We start from the raw sequence: 22,573 nt of genomic DNA on the forward strand, positions 1-22,573 counted from the left end.
CTTGGTTTGTTCTTCTTCAGAAACTCTAGATGGTACAAAAAAGTATGCATCTTTAGTCTGTCATTTGCCATCAACAAACGTTATCATGAAGAAAAGAACATTAAACTTTCAAAAGTTTAAGTCATTTTTCTCAAAAAAAGTACAGATATGTTTTGAAGTCATGATTAAGAATATGAATTTTTGATGACAAAAAGTGAGAGGGATCATTACACTGTGTACCAAGAGAAGAAGAAACAAAAGCTGTCATTAATTAGAGTTTTTTTTTTTTTTTCTAACCTCTAACCGATACACATATAGATGATAATGACAAGAAACTGAAATGAACGACTTTGTTATATAGAAAATTATGAATACAAATACTCAAATCACATATAGATTAACTCATCTTCTAAAAGAAACCAAGTACAACAAATTGAATATTTAATGATATAGTATGAGATACTAGTAAATGGAAGAAAAGAATTTAAACAATCCTACGAAATGCCAAATTCTATTGAGATAAAAACTAAGCTGAAATCAAATGGATCAAAAAAGAGATTCAAATTTATAAAAATGTCACACTGAGGATGTATCCACAAGAACATCGTTTAGCAGATGATCCTCACCGTTAGCCATGGCTAGCAGCTCTGCATCCCTATCCTCTTCATTTGAGAAATCTCTCCTTTCGAATTTGGAGTTAGCTGATATGAAGATCAGCTTCTGAGCTCGATCTATAGCTGCATGTGACCGCCCGTTGGAGTTTACCCATTTCAAAAGAGAGGAATTGCATTTGAACCCGCCAGTAGTCGCGTGAAGGAAAATGAGCCTTACTGCAACTTTCCCTAGTGACCTGAACTCGCTAAGATACGTCTCCCAAACAAGTCTACTGCTTTGAGGATTCGCTATCCTCATCTTTCCAGAAACCGGATCACGCTCTTTCATTTGGACCGCCCGTGCATACATAGGATCGAGCCCTTCGGTTCTCCATTTCATCAGTTCCATCAACGCAATGTGTGCCTCGTCTCTAGACACAAGTCTTGTGATCAACTTATCTACATCTTTCTCTTGCTCAGGCGACAAACATTTGAACGGAGGAAGATACTTCCCGCTACTATCTCTTATCAAGTAAAGAGGGTCGAGTATGAAAGCCGCAGCCCAAGCTGGATGATAACTCTTCTTGAATCTTCTCTCAACGAGTTTCTCCACATATCCTTCCCCTACATTGAACTTAGAATCCCAATCTTTAATCTTAGCTCTCAACTCGTCCCATAGCGGTAGGCATTGCCCTACAAGCAGCTTCTCTTCCTCTGTTCTCCTAGCCATCTCTTTGACAAGCTTGATCAAAGCGTGAACCGCCTCTACCTCATTCCAAAACCCTTCGTCTCCAACCATCTCTCTGACCTCCCTAGCCATATGATCCTCCATTAAAACAACTTTACAAGCATCATCATGCATTACCAACTGAATTGCTCTAGCGGAACTCAACACATCCTCAAGAAGATTAAACAAAGGCTCGAAGAAACAAGCCTTGTTACTACTACTACTACTACTACAACTCCTACGTTCGTCGTCGTAATAGCAATGTAAAGGCAACCTAAGCATAACAGACTCGCCGTGTTCTTGCAACTGATACTTACAGTGAGCGTTACGTATCTGCGCCGTGTTGTTGATGAACTTGGCGAGCCTGACACAGTTTTGCGAGACGGATTTGAATAGAGGCAGCTCTTTTACGAAGTCTTTGATCAAACTGTTGAGTCCTTGAAACTGACAAGACAGATTCACCATCCACTGGTGCTGACTCTCAAGATTCCTCAGTGCTTTGGTCTTGAACTTATCAGAGACTATCCCAACACATCTCTGAGGTGAATTCCCACAAATGCCCTTCACCGTGTCCAGCAAAAGCTCCTCCGCGTAGTTCGACGGCACAGCTCCGTTCAACAGAACTGCCTTCCTGTACAGACTCGTCCCGTTGGGTAAATTCACAATCAAACTCACGAGATTCTCGCCAGATTCCCCTGTTTTCCAGCCGTCCGATGCGATTTGGAAGAACATGGCGTCTCTGATTCTCGAATCAGCCTCTGCTTTTGCCTCCTCGTACTTCAAGTCCAGTCTCGTGGTGGCGAAGTCTCTCTTGGAGATGATCGGTAGACCGACTTGGGTGAGAAAAGCTCGAAACTTTGGATGCTCAAGACCCGAGAGAGAAACAGAGCCGCAAGATTCGAAGACCCAATCAGAGAGAGAGTCCAAAGCGGACTCTATCTGCGATCTGGTAAGTGACTGCGTCTGCGACGGTTTAGGACTCTTAAGCTTCTTCACACTGTCTTCAAGCATAGCTAAAGGACCCAAATCGTCTTTTCCGCCGGAGAGCATCAAATGCTGCTGCTGCGGAGTAGTAGAGTAATGCAACTCCCCGCCGCAGAACCTGGAAGGATCGACGACAGTTATAGGCGTGACGTGGTAAGACCCGCCGATGGGAGGAGGGTTAAGCCGAGAAGGAACCACGGTGGTGACAGCGCCGGAGGAGTTTCGTTTCCGGTGATGAGTCTGAGGAGAGGACGAGGAAGAGGTGGGAGAAGGAGTGATGGTGGAAATGGGAGTGACAGAGTTGAAATTGGGACAAGTGCCGCGTTTGAGATGCTCAGAAGCGGTGCGGGAAGGGTTAGAGGCGGAGAAAACGGCGTCGCATAGAGAACAACGGAGCTTCACGGCTTTAGGGAGACCAGTGTCGGTGTTGCGTACGAGGATAGGTTCAAGATGAGTCCAATACCACGCGCCTTTGCCTTTAACTGCTTTAGTTCTTACAGTCATTAAACCTTCGTACCTCTTGTTTAATGCTTTTGCTGTTAGCTCGTCTGTTGTTAGTCCATCGATCGCCGTCGCTGAAGGAGGAGGAGCAAGAGAAGCAGGAGGAGGAGGAGGTGGTGGTGGAGGAGTCTGTTGTTGTTGTTGCTGATGAGCCGCCGTGTGAGCATTAGTCGTCGCCATCAGATTAATAATAATAATTAAAAAAAAAGTTTCGATGTAACGAAAAAAAAAAAAAAATCGGAAATTTCGAGGCTTTGGGGGTTTTTTAAGCGGGAGTTGGATTTTGTGGCCTCGTAGAAAACGTGTGACATTTACCAGAGATGAAAAGTCGCCGGAAGACGACGATCTTGGACGTCACTGACATTTTCCCGGCGATCAGAAGAATTGGAATTTTTTTTTTTTGGTAACTCAAGTTCTTTCTAGTAACAATAATATGAACTAGCTTCTCTGTTTCACTATTGTTGTGAGAGAGAGAGAGAGAGTTAGAGAGGGAAGGAAAGAGACAGAAGCGGAGAAGAAGAGGAGAGAAATATGGAAGAGAGAGATAGAGAGATGAAGAAGGGGTTGAAGGTCACGCGCATGGAGAGGGAAAAGAGAGTTGAAAGCAGTCCCACGTCGTACGAGAACCCAAACGTTACATTGGCTATAAGACTCTCTCGCTTTCTCATCATTGGAGCGTTTTACTCACGCTCTTCCTTTTTTTTTTTTTTTTCCCTTTCGAAAATCCCTTTTCTTGTCTCCTGCTTTAATGTTTTTTTTTTAAAAAAAAATTAAAAAGAAATTGGAACTATTTGGGACCTTAATTTAATGCATTTTAGATTTTCTTAACTTTTGTAAACGTTTTTCTTGTTATGCAGTATCAACCACCAATGTTAAAAGTAATTTCGTTTTTTAAAGAACAATTTTTTTTTTTTTGTCTTTTTTAGAATTTTGGAAATATCATCTACCATTTGGTTAAAATTATCATTTTTTTTTTTACTATTTCTTAAATATACGTATAAGTATTGACACTAAATTAGTAGAAAAACTCAAATATATAAGTAGGCTATTAGAAGGGTTTGTTGACAAAAAAAAAGGGTACAATATTAAATTAGATGGATTTTAATTTTTTTTTTTAAATGAAGAATCCGGTTTAACAAACCCTCGTTGTGATTTTATTTTAAAAAAAATGACATTAACGGTTGAAAACACTTTTTACATTGTGATTCGGTTTAACAATTTTTTATTTTATTTTATTTGTTTTGAATATGGTTATTACAAAAACGAAGAAAACTGAGTGAGCCGTGAGTGGGATTTCCATTTGTGTATTGTTGTCTACGTGGGATGTGTTCAGAATTTGGGCATAAAAAGGGTTGTAAGTATTAGTAGTAGGAGAGAGTGAGAATTTAATTTTTGTTTTCTAGATAGACAGTGAAAGACATTTAACGCAGAGTCTGTGTTTGTGTTGTGTTGTGTTGACCATTTTGTGTGTTGACTCAGCAAAAATATTTTTTTTAAAAAGGACATCTTTTCGTAAATAATGTCTTGAAAGTTGTTTTTAATTTGACTGGAGAGAAACCTTTTACAAGTTCCATTTTTTTACCGACCAATTTTGGTTCCTACTACAAACCATTTTATTTGCTAAAACTTGGATTTCTTTTTCATTTGCTTTGTATGAAAATGTTCATGAGAATCATGAGTGTGTCATTTGCTCACAAGGCCGTCGTTAGCATTTGTATGTCATGAATAAACAAACACCCTTTCTACTCTTCACAGTTATAACACAAATACTATCACTCAGGTTCAGTTACATGCTTATCCACAAAATATCTACCTTTTAGACAAAAAAAATTACAATAGTATTTACCTTAATAAAATTATTGGACAATGACACATTTTAGCTAAAATTACTTGACGATAGACACACATTTCATGAATTTGTTTACTCCTAATCTAGTGTAACGTTTTTTTAACTTGAACTTGTAAAATCTCTCTTACTGTATAATCGTTATAGAAAATATATGTTCTAACCGCTTAAATACTTCCATTTTTACATATTTCTGTCTTGTTTGTATTATTTTCTAATAAGCTTAGATTTGAGATCAATAATTAAAGTAAACAAGTGGAGGTTAGTAGGAGTCAAGTTTTAATTGGTCAATATCTAATGTCAATAAAACCACATGTCACAACTGTCTCCCACTTTCTCTAATGTATCTGCATACATATGGATTCTTAAGTTGTAAAAATATACAAATCCCACCCATAACTGTTTTCTATATATATTAAAGAATGGCAGAAATTCAAAATTTCCTACCACATAATTTAGATCAGTCCAATCTTAAAAAGATGGATAGTACTATCTTAAGAATGATCTTGTCTGTTACATACCAACCACCCAAAACCCCATGCATTATGCCCTCTAGCTATAAGTTTTCTAAACTTATCGTGGCGTGAATCAAAGTTTGTGATATAGTGATGAGAACTTTACTACTAACATCACTTTAATTTGTTACAAGTCTAATAAATATATGAATTATATAAATAACTTAATATATGAGTCCCATTTTTGCCACTTGAAACTATTTGCATATATATATACACTTCACATTTATGTGGAAGATTTTCTTATTTAAAATTTTAAGTAACTGTTGACAAAAAAAGAGTTTAACTAAATAAGTAACTGTTGATAGAAATGAGTTACGCAAGAAATTAGAATCTTCATTTTTCCAATCATTTAACAAAATACTGATATTAATTATTACTGTGACAACGTAATTTGCTTGAATTACAATCTTGTACGAGAGTTTTCTTTTCTCAACCACTCCACTAAAATCGTGTTTAGAACTGAAATAAATATACACACACACCATGTAAGATAATAAGTATATGATTGAAATAAATAAAAAATAATGCCAACTTTTATATTGATAGCGAGAGTAATTAGTATTTAATAAGTGAACTTGGATGGTTTAGTTACCTGAACCACACCTAGAGAGACCAGAATCTAGAGATTAGTGAGAGAGAAACCGACTAAAACTAAAATCAAGTTAAACCCATCTCAATTGCTTAATAATAATCCTTATAATTACAATAGATATATTATGTGATGGTATTTGCATTGCTAAACCGTTCTTGATTATAAAAAAAAAGAAAAGAAAAAAAATACATGGAAAAAGATGAAGCTTGTTTTTCTTTAGTACTAGAAAACAGCTGGCTTTAGTTTTATCAAATCACATGATTGAAAGTTTTCTGGTCCCATAATTGTTTTCTAATTTTTAAGATTTATTTCCCTTAAAATTATTACGAGAATTACCAAAAAAAAAAATATACGACTCAACAACATAAATTACAAGGTGCTCTGACTCGTGCCCAAACCCAAATTATTTGGGCTAAGTCTAAAGGCCCATAGGCTTATATAATGTTAAACTGGCGTGAATGGTAGGCATTTCAATTATAACCGGACCATTGGTAAACAGCAAAAAACCGGGAATCTCGTGCCTTCTAGGCTTTTTTTTTGCTTTCGTCTTTCGCTGTTTCCTCCGATCAGAATCTCGAGACCGAAGGGTCCAACTGAACTATCGCTGACCACGAACGAACTCGTTGTCGTCTCTGTTCCTCATCGAACCTTTATTGGGAGGAGAGAGAAAAGACCAGAAACAGGATAGATCCGAGGAAAATTGTCGGAAACTAGAGAAGGAGGAGAAGATGGGAGATATCTGGTCATGGCTTATTTCCTTCTTCTTCCTCATAGCTCTTGTCGGAATCATCGTCTATCAGGTCTGTGTGTATTCGATCCCAATTCCCCAATTTTCTTTTTTCGAATAAAAAAACCTTAAAAAGTTCTTTTCTTTTTCTATGGAATTTGCCAGTTTTACGGTTACAATAGTTCCAATTTATGCTCACTTTTGGTTCATTCTGTTTCTTGGTAAGTCTGTGATTTAGGTAGAACTAGGGTTTTATGTTCTTGCCAAATGATTGTAAGAAGCCAAAAGTTTCAATTGTTTGGGTATCTTTTAATCAAAGCAGTTTCCTGCAATTGCTAATTGGCATCTGAAAACACGTTTATAGGTTCATAATTAGTTTTTTTTTTTTTGGCTCATTACTTGTCTGCTCTGAGAAATTAGAATTACCTCCTTTACAGCACACGTTGCTCCTTTATAAATGAGCTCCACTTCAGCGTAGTGAAGTCAATCCTTTTGTAGTTTTTTGAGTTTAGACTGTGATTAGAGGAGTCATCGAGATTGATAAGTTAGCATTCCTAATCGAAAAAGCTTGGTTTAATAACTCGAAATGCGAATTGTAGCTGAAGAGAAACAATCACTTTCTAGGAAACTAAAGTCTCTTTTACGGAATTGGAAACCTTTCATTTTGCAGCTTGTTTGTTTAGCGGATCTCGAGTTTGATTACATCAATCCATACGACTCTGCGTCGAGGATAAATTCTGTGGTTTTACCGGAGTTCATTGTTCAAGGAGTTCTATGTGTATTCTACCTCTTAACAGGACACTGGTTCATGGCACTCTTATGTCTACCTTATCTCTACTACAACTTCCAACTGTAAGTCTGTTTTTTTCTGACAACTGTTCTCAATCTTTTGCTTCAATCAAATGTGGATGTCTTGATATCAATTTTGGTTTCTCCATTGTTCAGTTACTCGAAACGACAGCATTTAGTAGATGTCACCGAGATCTTCAACTTGCTTAACTGGGAAAAGAAGAAGCGGCTGTTTAAGCTTGCTTACATAATCCTTAACCTCTTTCTCACTATATTCTGGTAAAAAGCAAACATCTTTTGAATTCCTCTTTGCTTATATATAACCTTCTTCATTATAGATCAAGACTTCTAAAAACACTTTCTGTCTGCAACTTCTCTTTTAGGATGATTTATTCGGCGCTGGATGATTACGAGGACTAACTGAAACTGATGAAAACATGGTCAATCTTCTTCAGTTATTGATCTGATTGACACTGCGCTCAAAGATACAGCGCGGTGCTTGTGGTTGTGGAAATGAAAAAATAGAAAGGAAGAGTGTTTGTTTTGTTAAATGAATCCATGTTTGTAAGATTAGTGGCAGAAAGATTTGTGTATTTATTTCTTTGTTAGAAGAAACTTTTTTTTAGATATTGAGTTAACTGTTTTTAATCCTGATGTCCTAATCATATTTATACAAGCAATCAAGCTCGTAAACCACTGGGTTACAGACGCAATAAAACTGAATCATTCCAATGTAAGCAAAAGTCAATCCATGTGAACTTTGACCTTTCAAAAGTGGCCTTTTTGAGTATGTATGTAATAACGAGGGATGTTCAGACACTTGAGAACTTAAAAGAAGAGTTCAGTTCCTTCGGTTTCAGTTTTGTAATTAGGTTATCTCATAAAGCTAACCCTGGTCCGTTACTGTGACAATCGGAGGATTTTGGTTATCAAATCTGTCTCAAACTTCGCTCCAAGCTTCTTCGATCTTCTGAGTGTGGTTCGATCTCTATACCTAATTGCTCTGTTTACCTTTATTTGGTTGTATAGTCGTAAAGTCTTTAGATTTGGGAATCGATTTCTATTGTGGTATATAGGTAGCGAAAACCCAAATTCTATCTGGTACCCTTAATCTGAAACAAGGGTTAATCTTACATCTGCTCATATGATCCAACTTTGTTCTGAGTTTTCGAGAATGTTCTTGAGTCTCTTTTGATGGGAATTGAACTGTGTCATCGGGATATCACTGCTCATAAAAATTTGTTATTTCTTTACAGGTATCTTATCACTTACAATGGTTAATGCAATCAAAGGAGTGTTCGTCTCCTGGTACTGTTATTTCGATTCCCAAGCCAAATGAACACAATTTTTAGTTTAAGTCATGAATGATTGAATGTTTTTTTTTTTTTTCTGTCTTTGTTTTGCAGTGATATCCCGATGACACAGTTCATAGTTAACATGAACAATTCGATGCCTCCGTCTCAGAGATTCATAATTCATATACTTGATAGCACTCACTTGTTCGTGCAGCCACAGGTTGAGCAGATGATTCGCAGTGCTATTTCTGATTTTAGAGATCAAAACTCTTACGAGAAGCCCACTTCTTAGATCACAGTCACATCACTTCACACTTTTTTTATCTTCCATCTCTTTGTTCTGCTTGTGATTGATCACTTTGTCACTCTTTTTTGATGATGAATAAACGGAACACACGTTTGTTTTGTTAAGATATTTGAGACTGTTTCTTAAAATACCAATCCGTGCAAACCGAATTGGTTTATATTAGATTTTTCCGGTTTGGTTTGAGAATTGGGACTCAATTTGCTAAAACAGGAAAATATGATGATTGTTCACGAATTGGAAGTTAAACCAATTCGGTTTAAAGTAAAACAATATATTATTTTGATAAACCAATCTTCTTCGACAAAAAACAATGATCCAATCTGCAAGTTTGTAGTTTACCCTTCTTGTCTGATAGATAAACAAAAAAATCAGTGTTCGGCTCTAACACGCTCGACGACGAGCCATGGCGGTCTCGCTTAATACAACCCTTCACCAGCCTTGTCTGAGTCCCAGGTTAAATCTTCGATTCTCTTAAATTTTACATACTTCTTCTGTCTGTAAGCACTTGCATCTGATTTTGTTTTTATATATGGTGTATTTGCAGCTGTAGCGTCAAGCTTTATTCTGGTTTAAAGCCTCAATCTGCAAGTTCGTTCCTTTTTCTTCTTAATCTGTCCAAAATTTTGTCTTTGTAATCGAATGGTTCAGTAAAGATGGGAACTGATGATGATTTTGGTGTTACTGTTGTCGGAATATGTTCAGGCTTTTTGGCAAGTGGGTATCAGAATTTGAATAAGGAGTTCTATGGAAGAGTTCATAAGAGTCTGCAATCCGGGTAATGTGATACTCTTGTTCAATTTTGCTTCATTAGGGCTTTTTCTCCCTTAATCTGATTTGTGTTGGAGATTCCTGTAATGAATGATGAAATGTGAAAATTGAGCTAAAGATAACATTAAGTTGGTTTGCTGATATCAGAACTCGTGAGAATGGTCATTGCCTTTGATATGTGATGATGATTCATTAGTTTGGTTGTGTTAAGCTCAGTGAGGTTACTGTGTTTTTGCAGGACTGGGAAAGCGAGCAGGTCACGGGTAAATATGATGCCTATAGGAACACCGAGAGTGCCCTACAGAAACAGAGAAGAAGGCACTTGGCAATGGGTTGATATATGGAATGCCCTTGTCCGTATTTGTACATAATCTTTGTGTATACACGTTTTATATGGTCACTGTGAAAGTTGTTAACTTGAAATCTTTTGCTGCAGTATCGAGAGCGTGTAATTTTCATTGGACAAAACATTGATGAAGAGTTTAGCAACCAGATATTAGCTACCATGTTGTATCTTGATACTCTTGATGACTCTAGGAGGATTTATATGTACCTTAATGGTCCCGGTGGTGATGTAAGTTTTCTCTTTCATTCTTTCGTCTTTTCATTTTTGGTTACACCTGCTCCAAATTTTGAAGCTAATGTTTATAAAGTTTTTGTATTTTTTATTTGTAGCTTACTCCAAGTCTAGCCATCTATGATACAATGAAGAGCTTGAAAAGTCCGGTTGGGACACATTGTGTTGGGCTTGCTTATAACCTTGCAGGTTTTCTTCTTGCTGCCGGAGAGAAGGTCATTTCTTTACACATTTGTTGAATCATCTATGCGTCATTCTCCATACTTTAAATGACAACTTTAAATGACTATATAGACATGGAAATCAAATGAAGTTGTATATGCTGGACTCCAAGGACACTTGATATTGAGCTATTGTTGTTTTTGTTTATATATAGGGTCATCGGTTTGCGATGCCGTTGTCAAGAATTGCGCTCCAGTCACCAGCTGGTGCAGCCCGTGGTCAGGTAAAATAAGCTGTCTTTCGAGTTTGTTCTAGTTAAAGCTTTCATAGTTATGTCAATTCGTTATTTAAAAGGCCAAGCTACAAACTTCTCTCAGGCTGATGATATCCAAAATGAAGCAAAAGAGCTTTCAAGGATAAGAGACTACCTCTTCAATGAACTAGCCAAAAATACTGGCCAGCCTGCTGAAAGGGTCAGTTTTGTTTCCATAATATGACATGATCAAACATTTTTTTTTACTGTTTTTGAATAACCGTTTTAATTCTGTGTGCATATTATGATGATGATGAATGATACAGGTCTTCAAAGACTTGAGCCGGGTGAAAAGGTTCAACGCAGAAGAAGCTATTGAGTATGGACTTATTGATAAGATTGTTAGACCACCGCGCATCAAAGAAGACGCTCCTCGCCAAGACGAAAGCGCAGGTCTCGGCTAGTCTTTTATTTTTGTTATGGTTTTTTGCCATTGTCAAAAAGTTAACGATCTGTGATGTTCTTCTGATTGTGATTGTTACCAAATAAAATCACTTTTTATTGGTTTCTCATTCCAACGATTCTGTGAGTTCTACAGTATTTTTTTAAAGTACAAATAGCTACCATTACAGAAGCTGAAGCAGAAACAGGCATGAACTCTTTGCTTATTTCTCTGTCTAGCTCTCTTGTCTTGTTGGTTCTGTAGTAGGCCGGTTCAATTTTTGTTTAACTAGAGAAATGAGCGTAAACCGGCAATGACCATCAGAAGTTAGAATAGTTAGGGAGTAAATTAAAAGTGTTCAGTGCCAATTTTGTGACAATTGTAGTTTACATACGTCCTACATATTAAATCACACACAAGCTACATCTTCCATTGGCTGTAATTTTTTGTGGAAATTGATATTTCGGATCTTCATTAACATGTATAGACTATAGTATAGGTGAACAGGTGTAGATTTAGAGACATGGTTTTAAAAATGGTTGACGTAATTGCATAAAAAGCTGTCGGTAATACTGATGCACAAACTAATTAACAACTCAGGACCTAATACATGAGAACGACGTCAAATATAGATCATTTGTACATAGATGGATCATTGGATTAGAAATTTCCAAATAATAATATACTAGTTTTCTTTATATACTACTTTTACTAAATTGAAGTTGTCGAGATGTTAAATTTGTAAAATTGACATCATTAATCTATACATTTAAGACTTTCTGCACCACCAACTCTTGTGAAGTAAAATTTCAACAAAATTAAATAAGAAGAAATTGAGCGACGTGGAACAAAAATAGAGAGAGACCAACAACGTATCAGTTTTCCAAATACTCCATGAATCTCTCAAATCACCCACCAAAAAGCTTTATGGGCTTACCTACTTTTATTGTCCTTGTTCTTGTTGGAACATTATGATGGAAAGTTCCCAAATTCTAGAACATGCGACTATTTTTTTCTTGGTGAATTGCCGACGCAATTTCTTACAAAAAAAACTCCTTATTTTCCAAGAAACGCATTTTCACTAAGATCCAGACAGAGCTGCCAATTTAGAACAGAAACATCCAACTAAGAGTTAACAACACATTATCATAGTCAGAGATCATTTAAAAACTTTTGAAATTTATGTAAAAGAGAAACAAATTGAAAAATTTTAAAAATCAATTTTCTCATAAAGGTATTGGACTTGCTTAATAACATTTCATTGTCTATGGCGTGGTTCGTTGGTAAGAAGAATTTATGAAAATGTTCCGCCACAAAGTCATGGGACATGTGTTGAAAAAATCATAGCCACATCTTCCAAATTTAAAAGAATTGGAACCCAACCTGTAAACATTATAATATTCCACTAAGAAAATACAAGTCAACCACTAATAATATAACCCACAAAAACAATAATAATAATAATTAATCTTAGCAACTTTTTTACAACCTGTTCTAACATCTAAACCCCCACAATAAATGAAAACAAGCAATTTCTGAATTTTCTAATCATCCTTCTCCTCTTTTTCTCTATATTTACAAAAGAACATGACCAAACCAATTGCCTAACTTATATAATTCGACCTACCAAACAAATTTCATCTAACCGGGTGGTTCCCGGTTAACCCACGACTTGAAAGATTCTAAGAACATGATTTGATAAGACCAAAGTTGAAGAGATTTCTCCAAACCAAACTCCCGAGTGAAACCAACACTGCTTTGGTCTGTTGTTGCTCTTCTCCATCTCCCTTCTTATGATTCACCGTTGGCATTTCCTTCACTCTTAAACACTCCAAACCGATTTTCTCCCTAACCGATTCAATCAGCTTTGAGTCGGGTTCGTCTCCATTTGCATCGGTTACATAGAATATGTTTGTAGCCATGTCGCTACTAGTTGATATCTCTGTTCTTGTAACATTCAGTCCGTTTTCTCTGAATGTCCTCGTTACTTGGGCTAGTAAACCTTGTTTGTCAGGATGTTTCAGCTCTAATCTCACACCCTAAACACAATTTAAAACCAATGAAACGTTTAGATTTCCTATTAAACAATAGAAAAGTCAAAAAAAAAAAAAATTAAGGTTGTGTTATTGTTATACCTCTAGGGCTCTTCTTTCGACTGCAGCTTCTAAGCATTGAATCACTCGTTGTCTCTCTGCTTCTGAACTTATCGGTGATCCATCTTTATGCCGGATGTAAAATTCCTGAATAGTTTAACCAAACAAAGGAAAGATCTTTTAGCACAAAATCACACAAAAACATCGATCAATTCAAACGAATATGCACGTTTTTTTTTTCAAGAAACATACCAAGTGAGCTTGGTCATCAGCTGTGTTGATAGTCGCATGGAACACGGCATATTCCATATCGGTTAACGTACAAACCACATCGAATAGAAGCTTGGTTCGGTCCCGACAATGAACATTAACGACAGAGTAACCCCTCTCAGCCCAATTCTGAACCGTCACAACAACCATCGGAGATCTCTCTTGTGTCTTGGATCTCTTCTCGTAGTCTCTGTCTTCAAACATAAGCTGATGGAGCCTTCGTTCTATGTGCATCATCGAATCCACAGAGACACAAGTCTTTGCAGCGGAGTTAAAATCGTTGTCGCCATTCAAAACGTTCTTTAACCGTCCCTCGATCTTGGAAATTCTCAGAGAATCAAGAATCGGTGATCCTGAGCTACAGTCTCTGAGATAGATCACAGAAGCGACTCTACCGTTGTGTGTCCACAGCTTAGCGTCAACCACATCACAGTTGAGATCAGAGAGAACCGCAAACATCTCAGAGAGTAAACCGATTCGGTCTGTTCCGGTTAACTCTAAGGCTGTTAAACCGTTTACTTCAATATTTTCTCCGTAGTAAACCTTCTCAATCGACTGGTGAAATCAGAAAAATACAAAAAGATTTCTATATTCAGTATTCATGTTCTTGAATTTAATAAGACACATGAATCTTTATAAGATTTACGAAATTACCTGTTCAATGTATCTCAAGACGCTCTGGTCATTCAATTTGTTTCCGTTTAAGTCAGTCACATGGAAGACTGCAGTAATTAGGAAAAAAGAGTTATAAAAAAGTAATAATAAAGATAAATGTTATGATAATTGAAATTTAAATAATTTAATTACCATCCATGTTCCATCTTCCATCAGAAGAAATGTAAGCTTTCTTAATGGAGAGATTCAAATCGGTGAGAATTTGCACAGCTTCTAATAGTATACCATTTCTTCTTGCACTATCAACCTGAGAAAGAAAGAACATAGATAAATATTTATTAACTTTTTAATATTTGGGTTTAAAAATGTTTTTTGAAGGTATTAGTTAGATGTTTTTGTAGCTAACCTTGACGATTGTCGCTGAAGAACAAACACCATTGTCGATAACGACCCTGTAATAATAATAATGTAGGAATTTGTTTAGATTTTTTTTTCTATTTTCCGACAAAGAAATATAATTTATTATCTAAAATTAAAGTTTAGAGAAGATAAGTCCTCCAAAACAAAAACAAAAATTCAAGTTGATGAAAAATAAGACCAAGAAAAGAAAATTGTGAAGATCTTCTAGGAAGAAGACATAAAGAACAAACTTTTATATATTTAATATATATATTTGTTGGAAAAACAAAAAAAGGCAATTAAATAGAGAAAAATATATATATATATATATATATATATTCAAATTTCAAAACTCAGGTGTGAAAATTCGAAAATGATTTATATTTTTTTCCCCGGATGATAAAAAAATTATTTTCCGAGAGAATTTTCCCACCAGAAAATTAAAAAAAATTACGAAGACACATTAATTTTCTGGGTTTTCCAATTTAAAAGCTCTGTTCTTCTAATCTTTAACAAAAACTTGCAAACAAAAAAAAAAATAGAGAAGAAGAAGAAGAAGAAGAAGAAAACAAACCTTGGAGTGTTCATCCTAATAACAAGCTTTTCATACTCATCCAAATAACCCTTCATAGCCATAATCTCTCTCTCTCAATCTCTAATTCTCTATGATACAAAAATAATACGCCGTCGTTTCCAACCTGTCTCTGCTGCTTCTTCTTCTTTTCGTAAGGAGCTCCCAACGAAGTCTCTTCACAAGCGTTTCTCTCTAAAACAAACGAACGATGCTGTTTCTATTTGCTCTCTGGAATTCTTGAGAAACTGTTACTTTTTTTTTTTTTTGTTCTCTCTCTTTCTCTCTCTCTCTCGAGATGATAGATAGACAAAGCACGCTGCTTTCACATATAATCCTTTCCATACCACTGGACTACTTGTATTTACATGTATATTATTATGTGGATAAATAAATATATTTAATAATTAAGTTGGTAATATATCTCTTCATTTTATAGAAAAGGTCACATGGATCTCACCACGTCTCACGCATGTTACTAATGCTAAAAGTCTTCTTGAGTTGGAGTTATAATGAATTTTATCTTAACCTTAAAATGCTTTCTATATATATTACCATCATTCATTCCTCTAACACAACAAAACATTAATCCAAGTTTTTTATTTATCTTATTAATTCTTAATAATAATATTTTTATAGGAATATCATAGTTTGTTCATGCCTCTAATCCGTCAACCCAAATCTGTTCATTTCTGGTAATTCATATATAACTTTATCCATTCCATACAAAGATATGATGAAATATCTGTTTTATTCATTCCATTCAAAATATATAATATTTGGTTCATATCTAATTTTATTCATTCCATTCAGAAACATATAATTTTTACTAATTTGTTTTTAATACATACAATAATCTGAAATCAATCCAAAATCCAAAATAAATGGTTAAATTAGCTATTAAATATTCCCAAAATTAGTTAGAAATCCCCCCNCCCCCCCATCATAAGGGAAACCAATTAAACCAACCATCCATCCACGTGTCAAAAGATCCTCAACTCTGGTAGTTCAACTGTCCAGCTAGGACGCCACCTGTCTTTAACACCTAAGTGGGTTCCCTTGCTTTACTTTGCGTGCATTCCACTCTACCATGATCCCTTTTCCCGACAATAATCGATCCGACGGTCACGGTAGGCCACGTGTCATAATCTTAAAGGTCCTACGTCGAATGATACTCGCTTCGTAGCTAAGATGAGAAAATTCTTTTTTCCCATAGGTTCAATCGATTCACCCAAAACCCACAACTCATAGCGAAGAGAGCAGAGAGCTACGCCGCTTCTTACAAAAACAAAACTCCGTACTTTCCTAGAACTTCAGTTCCGGTAATAACCTCGTGTATTCTCGGTTCGCGTCATTTCTTGCTTTATAAGGGTATATAAGTCTTTTTAGCATTGAGAATCTCCGAGTCGAGAGGCGCACTTTTTAAGTTTTTAACTAGTAGAGAAAAAAAAGATCTTTGAATGACCCACTTGTTAAAAAAAAGCTGGCATTGAGAGAGAGTGTCTCACTTTAAGCGTGTCGTGAGGGGCAGATTTGTCCTTTTGTTCAGAGAATTTAGGGGTTAATCACGTGGTGACATTTAATTGGTGTTCCGAAAAAAAAAACAGTAAATTCGCGCGTGACACTCACGTTGATTAGGTGATTTTTCTCGGCCTACCACAATTTTTTTTTGCCGAACCTCTTTAGCCGTATACCAAATTTTAAATTGGTTATGATAATAACAACTCCTTAAATGGAATGGAGTATATCACTAATCAACTTTATTCGTAATTTAGGATCGTCCATAAGCGTGATTTTCTATTTAAACTTTTTTTTAAATTGGTACAATAGAGAGGCTACCAGTTACAAGATTCCAAAACTTGTAAGATTCTTATATATTATCATTTGGGTTATAAGATATAGATGCTACTACTAGAATAAAATTTTGAAAAGAAACAAGTGTATTACATAAGGAGGATCTAAAAGGAGATCATTCGCATTAAATTTAAATACGAATATGCCCCCCACGTATGGGCCACTTTCTCCAGAATCATGTCACGTGCAATATTTATATGTCTTTAACGATCTAGAATCATATACATTACATTACACGGTCTTCGATCTTGCCACGTCGACGACATACCTCTCTGTATGTATTTTTCTTCATACATCCTTGGACGTGCGGTACAGTAAGTAACCAAAGCTTCAAAAAGCATTTAACTATTCGTTAAGCTCAATAGACAAAGATGATTCTTCTGCTACATTTTCTTAGCTATTAATGTAAACTTTATCATTAATGACAATTTGGTGACTATTAAAATTTGAATTTAAGTATTTTGAAATATAGCCCCACAGCGGATTATGAACTGTTTGTTCAATATGAAATTTTTAAAATTGTGTCAGAAATCAAAACATGTAGGCGGAGAATCTTATAGAGCAACTACAAGAGATATGAGGTTTTCCGTGCGTCCAAAAGAACTCATCGAAAATATTTTGGCTATTTTTTTTTTAAAAAAGTTTGACGATAATTTGTCTTTTGTTCTGTCTTTCCACGTCGGTCTTTTAGCGGGAAATTGTGTACGATTCTCCGCCGGAAACTGGAACGGCCAGTAATAAGTAACCGGTGGGAGCCACGTCATATAAGATCATGACGATGGATTAGGCAACAGAATCAACCAAAAGTATCGGGTCCACGAAGATTTGAGTTTGATCGGTCGGTTCCGTTAATTCTCCGATAAAAATTCTTATTTTATGATAAATTTTCTTATGTGACTTTCTTCAAGAATAATTCGTTTTCTTAATAATAATAATATGTGGAGCTTAAAGCATAAAAAAAAAAAAAACACAGCCCACAAAGAAAAAAAAAACAGCCTTTGTGTAACTCGTAGGAACAAAACGTTTATATGGACAGAAAAATCCCGAGAAGAATTCGCTGACGTAGCAAAGACAGCTCATACATTCTCGTTGCAAAAAGCATTGAAAATTCCTTTTTATAGTAAGGACGTTAACTTTGATTATACATAAGTGCAACCTAACCTAACCTAATCAGCTAACCTCATAGGGTAATTTTGTAATTGCCAATGGCAACCAGAAAAAGGAGTGCCTTCGTTGAGATAAAAAGTTTTGTGGTTGCTTTTTTGACTGGTTGGTTAGTGTTTTAGCGCCAAATTCGAATATGTTTTTCCTTCTCTCTTGTAATTTATAAATTTGTGGCTTGAAAGAAAACTATATAGGATGCATAAGACATCATCACTTTTAGTATGTAGGTGTAGTTGTGGTCAGCAGTCAGCTACATCTGATCATATATTGATTAGCAGATATAATATCAAGATCATGCGATCAGTTTTTAATATACTTGCATGATCTATTAGACTATTAGGGATATATCTATATTCGAGGCGAGTTTGTTTGTCAAGTTGCGGCTCCGATAATATTTTACTAACATGACAGCTTTCTTATGTCCCTAAGCTAGTCATAAATTATTTGTTCAAATCTCATCAATCTGTAATTGTTTTTGTTTGGTGATCATAAATGAGTTCAAATTCCAATATCGGGAAGATATTCGCACGACCTCGAGCATATTTTAAGAGGTTACTAAAACACTTGTTAGAGAGTTGGGAAGATCAAATTATAATATTAAACTCTTACAAAGATCACACCATTACGCTGAAGGGGCATGTTGTTCCTCGGACGTGACAAAAACTCGGAATTTTTCGTATTATTTTAGTGACAGATATTTATATAGTTTAATCTATTTCGATGGAAAGTTGTAAAATGGATATTGATTAGGCAACTATATGGCCGATTGATGTTTTTATAAGTGAGAATACTTGCAAAAGATACGAATAAGGCAATGTCGACTCTTTCGTATTACGACTGTCGACAGATTTCCTTAGTTTTAGGAGAACTTCGCGGATCTTCCCTTAATTTATAAGATCTCAGCCGTCCAAGAAAGTATTGAAAGTACTTAGCTACACTCTCAAAGTTTGACTATCATTGGATTGTGCCTGTTGATGATTGATGAACATGTAAACGTGTCCTTAAGACCTTAACGTATTCAAACGCTTTTAGACTAACTAATCCAAGTGAATGTTTGTTTATGTCTCACTTCTAAAATTTAGTCTGCCTCTTTAATTTGTAGTTATTTTTTTTCTATGAATATGATGATACAAAAGTTGAAATTTTTTTGTTACATGTATCATTTTCTAATATTGGAAGAGAATTTGTTAGGGCGCCCAATATTATAATGAGTTATATATTAAAAATTCAGCAATATTTACAGATTTTTCAATAGCTAAATTTTCTTACAAACTACAGTTGCGATGTATAGTATTTCGAAAGGGTATATTTATATTAACAAAGTATATTTGAGGAATACTTAAGGATAAACCTTAAGGCCAGATTCATTTTATGTTGAATTAGAAAGAGACAGTTTGACTTTTGCTTCATAAAAAACGCCATGAATATTGACTTTTGCTGGGAAAAAAGGGATTTGACTTTTGCATATAAAATGTGAAGAAAATAAATAAAATTATCATAACTCATAAGTACAGCATGATCTATGTTATGAGTTAGCTGTTGAGTAGTGACGAAGCAGAAGGCTAAAAGCACACACAAGTAATTAGGAGTGGTACACACCACTACTCTCTCACGCCGCTTCCAGAGCTCATTTTTTAAATCCTTGATAGAACTTTTAACTAAATCACTTTTCTCTTTCTATTATCTAACAACAAATATCGAAAACTACAAATTGGTTACTCACCCGTCTATGAACAAAAATTGAATTGAAAATATGTATATGGTACAATTCAATATTATAAACTTTGATTGATAATTATCTTTTGCAATTAGTAATCATAATCACACGACTTTCTCATCACCGCTTTGTAATTTTTGCCAAGTCCTGTAATTATCGATTGTTTTCTATTAATTGACTTAAGAGAACGCATCTAATATCTAGATGTTTTTTTTTTTTTTTGTTAAAAAAATCTAATATCTAGATGTTGTGTGTTTAGACTTGTAAGCCAGCTGCGACAGCAATATATTGCTTAAGTATCAATTTGAATTAGACTATTAGTAAAATAAAGATTGAGTTAAATAAATTTTAAAATTCGAAATAAATAGAAGCAAATCGTTATTGTTGATTAGAAAATCCATTCCTTAATTTGGATTACTTTAGGAGTTGACCTAATGCTTTTTTTTTGCAGGCCGATAGTTTCTGTATTTGTTTTTTGTTGATGTCAATCTAAATTATCTAATTGTTCTTTTTTCTTTTCTTTTTGTATTACGTGATTTTGTTTATGTTCATTATTGTCAAGAGCAAAACTTAAAACGACACAACTCTGCAAAAAGGTCTGCTAGGTTCAAGATCCAACACAACCCTGAAGTCCACAATGATTCAACGGTTATATGCAGATCAAGACAAAAAAAAAGGATTTGCAGAGAGTACTAGTACGGCAGTAACGATACAGAATCGGTTTGCCTCACTTGAATCATATGATGATAATGAAGTCATGTAACATCATTGTACCAGAGCAGCAATCATTGGAAGACTCTAGACTCTAGCTTAAAACTCTTTTAACCAATATAAAAGCAAAGCATAGAGTGTAATGTCGATTTCAAGGATTGAATAACAAAGAAACAATCTTTCATATATTCTCTCTTCTTATTTCTTTCATGGTATCAGAGCCATGGACGGAACCATGGAACCTTATTTTTCCCCTTCTCTTCACATTTCAAACTGTGTTACTATAAAACTCACCGAACAAAATTACATCATTTGGAAGTCTCAGTTTGAATCATTTCTGCGCACTCAAGCCCTTCTTGGCTTTGTCAATGGAGCTGTCAAACCACCTGCTGAGAAGATTCCTATTCGCAACAACAATACTGGTAGAACCGAAGACATACTCAACCCAGATTTTGAAAGCTGGTCCAAATCTGATCAAGTAGTTAAGGCATGGCTGCTTGGCTCCATGACTGAGAATGTTCTGCGACTGTTGGTCGGCTCTGCAACTGCTCAAGAGGTATGGGAAACCTTAATCTCTAACTTTAACCGGACATCATCCTCTAGGCTATTTGAGCTACAAAGACGTCTGCAAAATGCTGAAAAACTAAATAAAAGCATGTCAGACTACCTTAGAGGAATCAAGGATATTTGTGATCAACTAGCTTCTATAGGAGACTCGGTTAGTGAAAAGATGAAGATATTTGCAGCTTTAAGAGGCTTAGGTCGTGAGTATGAGCCGATTATCACTGTTATTGAGGACTCAATGGATCGATTGCCTGCACCTACCTACGACAATGTGATATCTCGTCTTACCGGATATGATGATAGACTCCAAGGTTACTCTGTCTCCACTGATGTCTCACCACACTTGGCTTTCAACACTATGAGATCGTCTAACTACTCAAACAGAGGACGTGGAAACAGAGGTAGAGGACGAGGTAGTTACTCCACCAGAGGTCGTGGCTTTCACCAACAATTTTCATCCTCCACAAGCTCACCTCGACCTGTCAGCACAAATGAGAATCCGGTTTGTCAAATCTGTGGGAAAAGAGGACACAATGCTTTTGAGTGTTGGTACAGGTTCGACGAAGAATATCAACAACCGGCTCAACCTGCAATCAATGCAGCAGCTTTCTCTGCTCTCCACATTACTGATGTTACGGAGGACAACAGTTGGTATCCAGATTCTGCTGCAACGGCTCACATCACCAGCTCCGCTCAACGTCTTCAACAAACTCAGCCATATCATGGGACTGACATGGTAATGGCAAGTCATGGAAATTTCCTTCCAATCACCCATGTTGGTTCCGCCAATCTTCCCACAACGTCAGGTAACATTCCTCTCAAAGACGTGCTGGTTTGTCCTGAAATAGCAAAGAATCTACTGTCTGTTTCAAAGTTAACTAAAGATTATCCATGTGCTGTCACCTTTGATGATCTTGATGTTATTATTAAGGACAAAGCAACGCACAAACTCCTGACAAAGGGAAGGGAAAATAACGGTCTTTATAAGTTGGATGATCTGAAGTACCAGATGCTATACTCTACAAGACAGATCAAGACAAGTGATGAGGTGTGGCATCAAAGACTATGACATCCAAATCAACAAGTGCTTCAATTTCTCTCTACAAATAAGACAATTCAAGTAAATAAAAGTACCAGCAATGTGTGTGAATCATGTCAGCTTGGGAAGAGTTCAAGATTGCCATTTAGTTCTTCTACTTTTCTTGCTTCAAGACCCTTAGAAAGAGTGCAATGTGATCTATGGGGTCCTTCTCATGTTTCTTCTGTTCAAGGATTCAGATTTTATGCAGTTTTTATTGACAATTTTTCCAGATATTGTTGGCTTTATCCTTTAAAGAAGAAGTCTGATTTCTGTTATACTTTCATCAAGTACCAGCTCCTTGTTGAAAATTTGCTGCAAACAAAAATTGGAACATTTCAATCAGATGGGGGAGGCGAATTTATAAGTAACAGATTTCTTACTCATCTGCAAAATGCTGGTATTCAACATTTCATGTCATGCCCTCACACACCGCAACAGAACGGGATATCAGAGAGGAAGCATAGACAGCTAACA

The 22,573-nt window shown here is 35.8% G+C and overlaps 6 protein-coding genes across 8 annotated transcripts in view; 4 read left to right on the forward strand and 2 right to left on the reverse strand.

Annotated features, from left to right (window-relative positions):
* The window catches only part of LOC104771307, a 4,653-nt gene extending 1,246 nt beyond the window's left edge, over window positions 1-3,407 (reverse strand). Inside the window, exon 1 of one of the 2 annotated variants that reach the window (XM_010495822.2) lies at window positions 776-3,407. In XM_010495822.2, the coding sequence (XP_010494124.1) occupies window positions 776-2,964 (2,189 nt within the window). In that variant the 5' untranslated portion in view covers window positions 2,965-3,407. Of the gene's footprint in view, window positions 1-357 lie in introns of those variants that run through there. The other variant, XM_010495814.2, reaches the window with a different exon arrangement.
* Window positions 6,233-7,885, forward strand: LOC104771322 (protein cornichon homolog 4). Its single transcript, XM_019243417.1, has 4 exons — window positions 6,233-6,540; window positions 7,138-7,319; window positions 7,413-7,535; window positions 7,640-7,885. The coding sequence occupies exons 1-4, from the start codon at window positions 6,469-6,471 to the stop codon at window positions 7,674-7,676; spliced, it is 414 nt and encodes a 137-aa protein (XP_019098962.1). The 5' UTR covers window positions 6,233-6,468; the 3' UTR covers window positions 7,677-7,885.
* LOC109132206 (RNA polymerase II transcription factor B subunit 5-like) lies at window positions 7,946-8,966 on the forward strand. The gene is made up of 3 exons (XM_019243418.1): window positions 7,946-8,235; window positions 8,513-8,564; window positions 8,663-8,966. Exons 2-3 carry the CDS (start codon window positions 8,530-8,532, stop codon window positions 8,841-8,843), a joined length of 216 nt encoding a protein of 71 aa, XP_019098963.1. The 5' UTR covers window positions 7,946-8,235; window positions 8,513-8,529; the 3' UTR covers window positions 8,844-8,966.
* LOC104771327 (ATP-dependent Clp protease proteolytic subunit-related protein 2, chloroplastic) lies at window positions 9,146-11,199 on the forward strand. 2 transcript variants are annotated; one of them, XM_010495840.1, is made up of 9 exons: window positions 9,146-9,311; window positions 9,403-9,446; window positions 9,561-9,633; window positions 9,865-9,979; window positions 10,063-10,200; window positions 10,302-10,418; window positions 10,580-10,648; window positions 10,743-10,838; window positions 10,945-11,199. In XM_010495840.1, the coding sequence occupies exons 1-9, from the start codon at window positions 9,262-9,264 to the stop codon at window positions 11,080-11,082; spliced, it is 840 nt and encodes a 279-aa protein (XP_010494142.1). In that variant the 5' UTR covers window positions 9,146-9,261; the 3' UTR covers window positions 11,083-11,199. The 2 variants fall into 2 exon arrangements, with proteins under 2 accessions (XP_010494142.1, XP_019098961.1); XM_019243416.1 differs by lacking the exon at window positions 9,403-9,446 and having other exon boundaries at window positions 9,154-9,184.
* LOC104771333 (ACT domain-containing protein ACR8) lies at window positions 12,445-15,369 on the reverse strand. Its single transcript, XM_010495851.2, has 7 exons — window positions 15,012-15,369; window positions 14,445-14,490; window positions 14,231-14,345; window positions 14,078-14,145; window positions 13,406-13,978; window positions 13,196-13,300; window positions 12,445-13,099 (listed from the first exon to the last, which is right to left on the reverse strand). Exons 1-7 carry the CDS (start codon window positions 15,071-15,073, stop codon window positions 12,743-12,745), a joined length of 1,326 nt encoding a protein of 441 aa, XP_010494153.1. The 5' UTR covers window positions 15,074-15,369; the 3' UTR covers window positions 12,445-12,742.
* LOC109130232 lies at window positions 20,678-22,087 on the forward strand. Its single transcript, XM_019239676.1, has one exon. It carries the CDS (start codon window positions 20,678-20,680, stop codon window positions 22,085-22,087), a length of 1,410 nt encoding a protein of 469 aa, XP_019095221.1.

This window comes from Camelina sativa, chromosome 3, assembly GCF_000633955.1.
Source record: "Camelina sativa cultivar DH55 chromosome 3, Cs, whole genome shotgun sequence".
In the NCBI taxonomy this organism is placed as follows: domain Eukaryota; kingdom Viridiplantae; phylum Streptophyta; class Magnoliopsida; order Brassicales; family Brassicaceae; genus Camelina; species Camelina sativa.

What these genes read in the sequence shown, in the direction of transcription:
- LOC104771322 (XM_019243417.1), top strand. Translation starts at nt 6,469, where the DNA reads ATGGGAGATATCTGGTCATGGCTTATTTCCTTCTTCTTCCTCATAGCT. An exon ending in CTCTACTACAACTTCCAACT is followed by an intron (nt 7,320 to 7,412) that starts GTAAGTCTGTTT and finishes TCCATTGTTCAG; the next exon opens with TTACTCGAAACGACAGCATT. An exon ending in CTCTTTCTCACTATATTCTG is followed by an intron (nt 7,536 to 7,639) that starts GTAAAAAGCAAA and finishes CTTCTCTTTTAG; the next exon opens with GATGATTTATTCGGCGCTGG.
- LOC109132206 (XM_019243418.1), top strand. Translation starts at nt 8,530, where the DNA reads ATGGTTAATGCAATCAAAGGAGTGTTCGTCTCCTG. An exon ending in AAAGGAGTGTTCGTCTCCTG is followed by an intron (nt 8,565 to 8,662) that starts GTACTGTTATTT and finishes TTTGTTTTGCAG; the next exon opens with TGATATCCCGATGACACAGT.
- LOC104771327 (XM_010495840.1), top strand. Translation starts at nt 9,262, where the DNA reads ATGGCGGTCTCGCTTAATACAACCCTTCACCAGCCTTGTCTGAGTCCC. An exon ending in TTCTTGCTGCCGGAGAGAAG is followed by an intron (nt 10,419 to 10,579) that starts GTCATTTCTTTA and finishes GTTTATATATAG; the next exon opens with GGTCATCGGTTTGCGATGCC. An exon ending in CTGGCCAGCCTGCTGAAAGG is followed by an intron (nt 10,839 to 10,944) that starts GTCAGTTTTGTT and finishes TGAATGATACAG; the next exon opens with GTCTTCAAAGACTTGAGCCG.
- LOC104771333 (XM_010495851.2), bottom strand. Translation starts at nt 15,073, where the DNA reads ATGGCTATGAAGGGTTATTTGGATGAGTATGAAAAGCTTGTTATTAGG. An exon ending in TCTTGAGATACATTGAACAG is followed by an intron (nt 13,979 to 14,077) that starts GTAATTTCGTAA and finishes TGATTTCACCAG; the next exon opens with TCGATTGAGAAGGTTTACTA. An exon ending in TCGAAAGAAGAGCCCTAGAG is followed by an intron (nt 13,100 to 13,195) that starts GTATAACAATAA and finishes AATTGTGTTTAG; the next exon opens with GGTGTGAGATTAGAGCTGAA.
- LOC109130232 (XM_019239676.1), top strand. Translation starts at nt 20,678, where the DNA reads ATGGACGGAACCATGGAACCTTATTTTTCCCCTTCTCTTCACATTTCA.